Genomic DNA, 11,343 nt, shown 5'->3' on the forward strand with positions numbered 1-11,343 from the left:
ATACATTCCTTGCAGCTGCTTCGAATGCCAAAGCTGTTGCTTGCGCCACCTCCAAGGTAAGGGTTTCCTTTGCCAAGAGTCGCTGTTGCAGGGATTCCTCGGCCACTCCGCACACGATGCGGTCGCGGATCATGTCATTTAACACAGAGCCAAAATTGCAGCCCTCTCCCAGATTGCGTAGTGCGTTTATAAACTTCGCCATACCCTCCCCGGGTTGCTGGCGCCGCTGATGGAACTTGAACCGGCACACAATTTCTGACGGTTTCGGAGCAAAATGTGCCTTCAGTTTTTGCATGATCTCCGTATGTGGGGTTTCCCTTACTTGCTGTGGTTGCACCAGCGATCTTAAAATACTGTACGTGGTAGGACCGCAAATGCTTAGGAACGCAGCCCTTTTGTCGCCATCGGTGGTGATCCCGTTGGCCTCGAGGAAGAAGTCAACCCTTTCCGCGTAGGCGTCCCAATTTTCCGGGTGTTCCGTATCGAACGGTTCGACCATCCCGATGGTAGCCATTGCACTGTGTTATGTTTCAATCCTACCGACTGCGCCAATGTTATAAATATGCTACTTTAATAACTCAAAAAGATACACGAGAATTCCTCAAACAATACATGGTCATGCTCGAACACAACCTCACTTATTCTAGCGTCTCTGCCACTCCTGTCCAGTGGCGTACCGGCCAGCGTCTCCCGTGCGTACACAACACAAACCCCATCCGTTTTAACGGGAGCGGTAAAAACGCATAGTGTGACACCACACTTAGTTAGAAAAGGTGGTATCACAATTTGACAGATTATAGTGGAGACATCTACCGGTGCGCATTATGACAAATTGCCGATTAATCTTCGAATGATATCGCCTGAATATTACACCACTCGATTTAAAAAAATGAGCCATACCCAAGTGTATGTGGTTCATAGTATAGGTAAGTTATGATAATTTTTGACGAACAAGTATTTCGAAAACTTAATATTTGATTTTCTTCAATAGAAAGTAATAATTTCAAGTTACTTGATGATTACTTGATATAGGTACATACATATTGTAGAATTAAACTGCCCTATGTACTTGAAATAAAAAAATTTCATATGGTAGAATATATACATAGAATATACATTGAAGTGTATATTATCTAATCGTTCACCAAATGTATCAAATTCTTATCTCCCGCAGCTATATTGAAAAAGAGAAATAATACCCAACAATTGTTTATTATTGTGCCTCGCAACCAGTTCAATTCACTCATTGAGTTTTTAATTTTTTTTTTTGAAATTGTATCATTTCCTACCCTCATTCCCTTTCCTGCCCAAATTCATTTTAAAAAAAACAACAAACAATTTGACCCAAAATCGCCCTAAAACCTTCATTTTCATGCCTACTTTCTGTCCGGAAAGTTTAGTTTCCATGATAGAGGCAGAGCAAACTAAGTTTCCTACCGCTTGTCACTTTACCGGCTGCATCTGTGACATTGCTAAACGTCTATAATGACTCCTGTCATCACTGAGAGATCGACAGTAATCAACAGTTCTATATAGAAATTGAAATTTTGTAATAAAATACGATTTCGGGTAAAATTTAATACAAAACTCGTCAGTAAAATGACATTACTTGACTCGGAAATTAAAGTACTCGACCCGAAAGGGGCCTCGCACTTCAATGTTTCCTCGACTTTAATGTGTCATTTTCCGGACTTTTATGTAAAGAACTCTTACTTTATAATAATCAATCCTAGAGGACTTTCCTCTTATTTTGTGTTTGTCGCATTTTTCCCCTTTTATATCTAGCTTCCTCGACCACCAGAGAGCTATTTTCTAATTTTGGGGCACGGCTCCCTAACGGGAAGCAGAGGTTAGTGGCGACGCGCACAAACGTGTCATAGCTTCTTCGTGAGCAGTCGTGGTTAGGACCATTAGTCTTAATTTATTTTGTCTCCTTTTATTTTTGTCGCTGACCGCGTTACAGTGTAAAGAATTTCAAATAACAAACTGAATCATATTTTATTATGTGTATTTCAAGGAAACTAACTGGGGAAAATTCTTTATTTCTTGTTTTCATATTAGAGTTTTAGTTTATGAATCTACTCCAATTTAAGTTTACTTACTAATCAGTGCTTTAGGAATAAGATTTCTAAAAGTATAATATAAGTAGGTCAAGATTATTATAAAACTAAACGTTCGTCTAGTTGTAAAAGTGTTCAGGAACAGGACCTTCTGGGCAAATGCTACTTCAACCACTGTACTGTAACTAAATTGCATTTATTAATTATACTTTCAAATCAAATTATGTAGAGAAAACAAAGCATTAAGAATCCATTCATTAGAATAACATGAAGATTTTAACAAAATGACGGACTGTAAGTGTCAGCTGTACAAATAACACAGTTTAAAGATAACAATCTTTGGAACGCGTATAAAGAGCATAGAAAGAGTAATGGCCGATTACCACAAATCGGTGACGTTAAATTAGTGCACACTGAATTACATCGTGAAATCAATTTTTCTCGTTCAAAGAACGGTTTCCCGACTATCGCGTCGACGTCCTCCCAACAATAGTCTCAATTGACAATTCTATTATTTAAATTAGAGCTTGTAAATGACGTTGATGACGAATTTCAAATGAGTTTCCATCGCAACGCTTGGCGTTTGATTGGCGTTTCATTCCTATAAACTGAACCGGTGGTCGGACGAAAATCGGCGTTAGTGCATTAGTGTTTTAGAATTGTTTAAATTTTGATAATTCAATAAAGTTGGTTTCAGTGATATATCCAACAAGAAAATCCTTTCGGAAGTAATTTGAAAGTGGAAAACCTACCTGTAAGAGTTGTGGAAGAGTTTCCTTAGAGTATGCATCCAGCATCCCATTAGTCGCGTGTAGCTGTTGCACGTAAGCGTTGTGGTTATTGAAATATCCGCTGAGGCTTTCAGTTGTTGGCGTTGATAAATATGCGAGGTACGCTGCCTTATACTCCTGTCGACACTGTAACACAATATGGAAAACTTAATTAGGTACCTCTCGAGTATTTACGAAACAAAGTTTCGACGTTGTAGTTGTACTGTATTCGTATTGTGTTCTAGTATTCAATGGTTCTAGTCTAGCACACGGCATTATATGCTCTGTTTGGTAGGTTTTAATTTGGTAATTTTCCATATAACGACAATACCCAAAGATATTTAACCAAAGATAAACTGTCAGTGCATTTCATAAAACTTTCATTCGCTTTTTCTTCTGAGGAACATATCGAGAGACCAATGTAAATGAATGGTATGCTTAGATGAATTAGAGCGGATACTTTATCCTCGAGCTTGATCTCATTAGTACAAATAACAGTAAAGAAAATGAACGCTGTACGGAATAACAAAGGTGGTCTGGTTGTAAAGGTTATCCAGTATTAGCGTCGTTATTAGGGTCTTCAAAGCAGACTTAAAATCCCAATGTATCGCTGACTACACCCACGCTAAATCAGTTTTCTTTAAAACCATTCTATTAAAAACTGTCTCTTCATATGTAGGACCTTCTTGTAAGAGTAGTTTGCCTTTCGTCATTTATGTGTGTCCTTTAGTAATTTCCTTGGACGAGATCGAAGAATAAAATATTATAGAAACTAAAGGGTTAAGAGTTTCCACTTATGCATATTGTTGTGTAAACGTTATTTTGTCCCCCAGCATGTGTTGCAATTTCAATTTTTAAATGTAAATCTATGTACGACTAAACACAAAGTTGGTTTATTTTGCTTGAATTTGTATCTCAGTGTTTGTTTTTCCTTTTAGAAATGTTTGTAAATGCGTATTTCTTGTATAAATTTTATCGCTTTGTAATTGTTTAATTTAGATAGTGTGTTAATAAAATACATCTGGTCAAATTTGCGTGTTTTAAAGGTTCTTGCGATTTGGAGTTTTATTGTCAGGTGAAATTTAATTAACGCACGCGTTCTTTCGCTAGTGAGAGAATGAGGGTGGTACGAAAAATTGCACGTTTCATGTGGAGAAGTGCGGACATTTGGAGCGTTCCATCGTGGCTGGCCTTTATCCAATCTAATTATGATTGGCGATTTATTTGAAAATTCATAAAGAAGGAGCCGGTATTTTAATTTTAATTAATTGTGCAGAAGAAGTTATGCAACGTTACTAAAAAGTTTAAGATATTACATCATTATGTGAAGTAGGAAAAGTTCGTTAAGAAGCGTTTTGTCCGTTAACCCAAAAAGAGGTAGTTGAAGTGCGATTGAACAAAGCAAGTTGTTGCATCCTGAAGCCTACTTTTTTAAGGTTCTCTTTTCATTAAAAGTTAAAAGTTTTCTACCGTTCGGAAAACCGCCATATTTTGTCAATAAATCCAACAAGCTAGATTCATCTTTGCGGAATAAATTTTTGCTTTTGTCATTTAAACTGTGATTAATCGGACCCAAAGTGCGACCCAGATAGAGTTTTCATGTCAGATTTTTCTATTTGTGCCTAAGAATTATGTCATGTGTTAGTGAAAATTTGAGTAGTTAATTGTTTGGAATTTTTTTGTAGACGATCGAGGCTACCGAGTCTCCCAAATTATTGATTTAAAGTTAAAAGTGAGATTTTTGTGACAGAAGTCGGACGTCTACGAGGAACATATTTACAATTTTTAGTTTAAAGATTGTTTTGATTTGAGCGAGATGGACAGGTGTTTTGAGGGCGACCGTTGGTCATTGCACACACACCAATACGATTTATTATTTTTGTTGCGTTTTAAAACTATCATGTTTATACTCAAACTCCAACATAAAATTATTTTCTTCTGCTTATGATCTGATTGGGGAGAATGTACCGCTCTTAGCGAGCTACCTTGGATTCACTTTCTTTCATGATTTCGTCAGTGAAATTCAGAATATAAAAAATTCCTTCTTTTCTGTGAACCTCGGAAACTTCCTGCAATTATAAAATGCCCCTTTACAATTTGGTGCCTACTGGTGGCCGGGGGGGCAAGAGAGGTAAATAAACACAGGGCGAATATGGGATTATTAATAATGAATTATATAAATACAGGCTGATTCAGATTCGATGACCACCCCACGGGGACCTTGGAAACTGTAAGAGATAGATGGGTACCTAGTTTAAATTTGGCTAAGTTTTGACGCTTACAAAATACCGTTTAGAAACTGAAAAAATGCCAACTACTTTCGGAGATATCCCGAAAAATGAAATTTTGCAAACTCGTTTTTATTTTTATCAAAGTTATTTAAAAAGGATATTTCAAAATACATGACAGATTATTATGGCCACTTTTTCCCTCTGTAAGATGCTAGTTTTAAATTTTAAGTCTGATCTTTCGTCTCCGATTAACCATCATCAACTCAGTTTTTTTCTTATGGAAGCAATTTTGACTTTTTATGTCATTTGATAGAGAATTTTTTCTGATTTCAATCAAAGGAGATCGCACGAACGATTCGCGCAATGTAAACCAGTTATGCACTTTAGAGTCCATGGCAACCATTGTCTCAATAATCGTTTCCATGGATTTTAAGCCATGCTTAAGCTAAGATCCGCTTAAATTTGTCTGTGCAAACGGCCTTTAGTGTTTTAGGCGCGCATAATAATGAACAAAAATCAATGCGTTCAGTTAATAGAAAGATAAAAAATATCCTGTTGTGATATACGTTGGAAAAAACGTACCATAAGAAAAATGGCCTGTCAACGTGTAGTAATATTATCAAACCAAAAATTCAAATTCAAATTTTCACGTTATTTCAAATTAATTTACGTTAATTCAAATTAATTCACGTTAATTCAAAATTAATTCACGTTAATTCGAATTAATTCACGTTAATTCAAATTAATTCATGTTAATTCAAATTAATTCACATTAATTCACGTTAATTCAAATTATTTCACATTAATTCACGTTAATTCAAATTAATTCTCATTAATTCACGTTAATTCAAATTAAATCACATTAAGTCACGTTCATTCAAATTAATTCAAAGGGGTTCACCAAAAATTCAAAGTTGTTCCCCCCTAGAATATTATAATAGCTATTTATATACGAAGTACATAAACTGGGTCTTTACTTTATGGACGAGTCGGTTATGTGGCCGAGCGAGCTTGCGAGCGAGGCGCAAATAAACATGGCGAGTCCACACAAAGCCTATTATTTTATGGATGTGATATATACAAAGCTTTAAGTACGTATGCAACAACCCTTAAAAATGAAAATTTCATGGAATTCAATAAACAATTAAAATCTATACTTATATCATTAACAACAGTAGCACCGGCTGTGTAGGCTGGTACTCTTAAATATGACTGGGACCCGTAAAATAATAAAAGGGATAATCAGTTTAAACTTGAATGTAGCGGTATACTTATAATTGTTATGTTTTCTTTAGGTAATCGATTTCGGCCCTAGGCCATCTTCAGACCTAGCTGAAATGGAGCACTTCATCGATAAGGATAATCAGTTTTTTTGGGTAGTACTTGTCATATTATTGTATTGCTGAAAATATTTACTATTCTGTCTGTCTGTAATTTAAATCAATTTACACGAAAGAGGTGATTAAAATAATGGTGCTGCTTAGCACAATTTTTTGACAATATGGAATCCCAAATTCGAGATAATGTAATAAATTTAAGTTAGTAAACGCACGAAGCCTAAATTAATGAAGCGTCGCAACAATTAAGTCTCGAGCTTTGAGAGACAATTAAGAAAGAACTCTTCGTCGACGTAAGATTAACACTTTAGCTGTTTTGTATTCGATTAATTGAACAAAATAATAATTAACGAGATGCTCATTCGCCATTTTACACCCAAAAATAACTCATAAAGGCGCAATTACAATTAAATACGCTTTGCTTGTCTCACCTTTGCTAATTTCTCTTCAGTTTTCGTCACGATTGTTTCGTAACTTTCCCGATGACTAAAAACCTTCCTCGCTTGTATTTTCCTAAAAAATGAACGCTCTAACAGTGGCCTCGAAATTTGTCTACCCAAAATCGAGGCGATATCCCCTAACGCTTGCGAATCAATTTCGACCTCCTGCAGTAAAGTTTCCCACACATGAAAGAGGGAACTTGGGCACGCCGGTCTGCAATGTAAATTGTATACATTTTAATGAGGCTAACAAAGGATGGGCGCGCGTCCATTGTTAACGGAAAAACAATTAAAACTTTCCTTACCTTTCTTTCCGAAGCTCTAAATTTTTCTTTTTGAAGTTTGAGACGAGCAGCTGGAGCTCCTCCGCCTGTTGTTCGTAGATTTGTCCTAGTTGTTGAGTGAAATCAGATACTGAAACAAAAAGGCAAGCTTTAATACTATTGAACTAATTTTACTAAAAATCTTTTTATTTGCTACTAGTGGAGCACAATGAAGTGCTAAGAATGTCTAATTTATGTAAATATATTCTTTATTAGTCATTGGTTAGTAACCAAAACAAATAGGGGTATAAATTAAATTAGATATTTGACCTTTGCCACGTGAATACTGTGACGTTGTTGCCCTTAGCACCACATAATTGGCTTGTTTTCAAGTTAAGTTGGATATCTCACCCACTACACAAAGAAGAGGAATAAAATAAAAGTTTTTCTGGAAAAATTCAAACTTTTACGAAAACAAATAAGGTATAGGATTGCTGCTGACGTCCGGTAATTATTAGGCGAAAACACATAGTTATTCATTTCATCGAAATAGAAATCAGTATGGAACAAAAAACCGTTATTATACGTAGCCGAAGAATGTCTCCCAAGTTCGTTATCTTATCAACAATACCACTTGTTGTCGTTTTGTGGAATATATGCGCGCTTGGTCACGAGCCGAATTTATGTGTATGGTATCTTTGAAAAATAAGGCGCCAAACAAAATCTGGTTTATACACAGGGATTTTGTTTTAATCCTTTCACATGTTTCGGAATAAATGTTTGTGATTGTCGTTCAATTAATTATACTGTTTATTCGAATCCAAATTGCGACCCAGATAGTTTTCATGTCATTGGTGCCCGAGATTTATTTCAGGTGTTGATCAAAATCTGTGTAATATGTTTTTAGGAATTTTAGGAAATTGATCGGGGCCATCGGGTCTCAGAAACAGAAATTTTAGGATAATATTGGAATTTTTCTTCTTTTAATCTACCACTACCACTATAATAGCAGCGACTGCTGTCATTCGAAAATCGTCATTATTTGGCACAATAAATCATAAATGGCAGGTGTCTGTAAATTTGATTCAAATAAGGTTGCCGCTATAAAATTTCAACCAATCACAGAACACATTTCTTGGAATTTCTGGTACAAGAACATCTTTAGTGTCATAGAGAATAAAATCTGTATACAAATTCTGGCACAACAAACAGTATATGTAAATGTACAATATTATTTAAAGAAACGACAGAATCCGAAGAATATGATGCGACACCGAAGGAATAACATATCAATCCATATAGATAATCTGAAGATACTGCAGCATCGAAAGTAATCGTAAGTCCGAAAAACTAAAGAAACCAAAGAATCTGAAGCATTTGGAAAAATTTGAATAATCTGAAAAATTGTGTATACCACAGCATCCGGTATAATTTGATTTGATTAGAGTTCGAGATAAAGTGTCAGAGGTTTGGAGGACACACTTTGCACCCCTCCCGTACCACAAGCCACAAGACTCTGCAGCTATTCCAAGTTAATCAGTCTCTCATCGTTTGTGTTGAAAACGACAGATCTTGGAGAGAAGATGCTTTGATCGTCAGCTAAGATTCTAATCCTGGAATTGAAATCCAATCTAACGAAAATCTGGTTAAGTTTAGAAAAGTTATATGCAATTCACATATTATAAACTGGGAAAAAATCCTGACGCCGACAAACCTTGCTTTATGCACAGTTCGCGGAAGAAGCAGGATGTGAATCGTATAGATCAATAATTTGATATACATAATCGGAGTCCGTATAAGTCTCATTGCAGAAACGGTGACTGGCTCTTAGTCTTAGATTAATACAAAAAGGTAATTAGACACTCAATGTAATAATTTACTACTCGGAAATACCCTTGGCGACCGAAAGTACAGCAATGATTTCGGTCAATTTTATGACGCTAGGCCTGACGATGGGATGTAAGTACCCGAAATCGATCGCCATAGAAAAATTTAATAAAACTTTGTTCGGAATATACTTCATACTTTAATTAAAACCCACCGAACTCTAAAAAATGGAGCAATTCATTAACCATATACACCAATGATCTAACCTCCAGCGCCGTAGCCAGATTGATTACCAAGAGCGGGCCAATAAATCTACAGAGCGGGCGGGCGAAATAATAAATTTGCTGTATGCCGCACAAATACCACCCGCTGTACAACTTCGTTTTTCTTAGTATACGAGGTCAGGTAAAAAAGTTGTCGCATCTAACCACATTTTTGAAATGGTTTCAAACGAGGTTTTTAAAAAAATTGTGAAATTATTTGTATTTTTTGGGATCATTTGGACCTTTTTTAATCTGTAAAAATGTTTTTTGAATCTTTTGTTGAAAGTTTTTGAATCGCTTGAATCTTTTTTTAATACCCATGGAATGCTGTAGTTTGAAAAAGAATATTTAATATGCTGTTTGTTTACATTAAAACATACAGGGTGTTCCTTAAAGAAAATATGGTTAGGTCCGAGAACTTTTTTTTTTTTTTTTCAGTGATAAAGGCTTCGACTGCTTTTGGTCTTTCGCCTGATGTACCTCCTTCTAAGTTAAATCTTATTGAATATATCAATACTCTTTAAAAAAGAAATCAGTCGTTGAATACTGTTCTGATCGTCATGAAGGACTTCTTTCAAGTTTTTGGGCAATCCGTGCGTTTTCCGATCATTCTCGTATTCAGGACAACCCAAAAGAATGTGTTGCACTGTATATGGCTCGCCGCATCTACTACAATTTTTAATTTCACACCTTCCCAACATATGAAGGTGTGTGATATTGGTATGCCCAATACGTATTCTCGTATACACTACTTCCTCTCTTTTGCTCAAGCTATACCTGTTTATCCATGGTCTTGTGTGGCACTTTATTTTACTTAAAAAGTTATTGGAGTTCTTCCATTTTATTTCCCAATGGGTCACAATACTCTTTTTTAAATATGCTTTCCAGTCTGACGGTGGAATAACTGTAACATCGGTTTGTTTTTGCTGTGGTGAAATTTGTGCCGCTTCATCAGCTCTCACATTTCCATATATACCGACATGACCGGGAATCCATATTATTATAATTTTGAAATTTTGGGATTCTAAGTAGTATATGCGTTCTTTAATTACATTAACGAGCGGTTCGATTTTTACATGACGACTTACAATAGCGCTAGCTGAGTTAAGAGAGTCTGTGCATATTGCAATACGTTGTATGTCAAGGTATTCACAGATAAGAAGGCCCTGCCATATTGCATATAATTCTGCAGTGTACACACTTGCGGTAGGATGGTGGCACCAATTATGGGATTCATTATTGAGGTAGATACTACTTCCGACACCATTACATGTTTTTGAACCATCAGTATATATAAACGTATAGTCTTCAAACTTTTGTACGATCTCTCTAAACGTGCGTGCACACGTTTCGTTCTTTTTCAGTTCAGTTAACTCCAATATCACGTTATAACTTGACCCCGTATACCTACTTATTTTGAAAAGGGTAGATTATGCAACAAGCGTTTGTACTAAACATATTGTATCTAAATATCGAAAAATGCTTTTTTTTTGCACATAAGTCAAAAACAAAAGACTGTATGCCAGTTTAAAAAAATTAGTTTTAACACCATCGGGAATCATAAGGTAAGTTTAAAGAGTTCCCATTGCATTGAGCTAGTCGGTGCAAACCATATTTCGATAAATTTCAAAATAATCAGGTCAAATTTTGTAACTACCCGTTACTAATTTTGTGTGTATTACCTAAAAAGCAGAGATGCTTCGCTAAATGATTCGTGGGTTTGTTAATATGAGTGGCTCGCCACGGGCGGGCAGTATTAGCGCAATATTAAACGGCTAGGTGCCTATTGATTCGAAAGGGTTATTTATGTAAGGAAAGCATAATAAAGCTTTTATGGTGTACAGTATAATTTTTAGACCGAGGAGGAGTAGAAGGCCAAGACTCATGGTCATGACCCGCCATAAAAGCAAGTGTGCTTGAGGTGGTCACATAGCTTTATGCATCGATGAGGGTGTTTTAATAAAAAATTACAAAAAAAAACATCTTTCCACCTACATGTCCTTCGCTTAAGTATTTATAGCATGGGGGCAAATCGTCAACACGTATGCACTCGTAGATGTCAAATTGGACTGCCATCTGTTAAAATGAAGGAATTCGTGAAGCTTGTAGAACAGGTAGGGAATAGAAATACATTTTTTTTATACTTGAAATG

General features: G+C 35.9%; 1 protein-coding gene across 11 annotated transcripts in view; it reads right to left on the reverse strand.

Annotated features, from left to right (window-relative positions):
* Positions 1 to 6,962, reverse strand: part of LOC116180168 (SH3 and cysteine-rich domain-containing protein 2-like) — a 64,384-nt gene extending 57,422 nt beyond the window's left edge. For all 11 annotated transcript variants that reach the window (XM_031500035.1, XM_031500033.1, XM_031500030.1 and 8 more), the window contains exons 1-2: positions 6,830 to 6,962; positions 2,813 to 2,977 (exon numbers count right to left, since the gene is read on the reverse strand). In XM_031500035.1, coding sequence (XP_031355895.1) covers positions 2,813 to 2,857 — 45 coding nt within the window. In that variant the 5' untranslated portion in view covers positions 2,858 to 2,977; positions 6,830 to 6,962. The remainder of the gene's footprint in view (positions 1 to 2,812; positions 2,978 to 6,829) is intronic.
* Positions 6,963 to 11,343: the final 4,381 nt, after the last annotated feature.

This window comes from Photinus pyralis, unplaced genomic scaffold (genome assembly GCF_008802855.1).
Source record: "Photinus pyralis isolate 1611_PpyrPB1 unplaced genomic scaffold, Ppyr1.3 Ppyr1.4_LG9, whole genome shotgun sequence".
Taxonomy (NCBI): Eukaryota; Metazoa; Arthropoda; class Insecta; order Coleoptera; family Lampyridae; genus Photinus; species Photinus pyralis.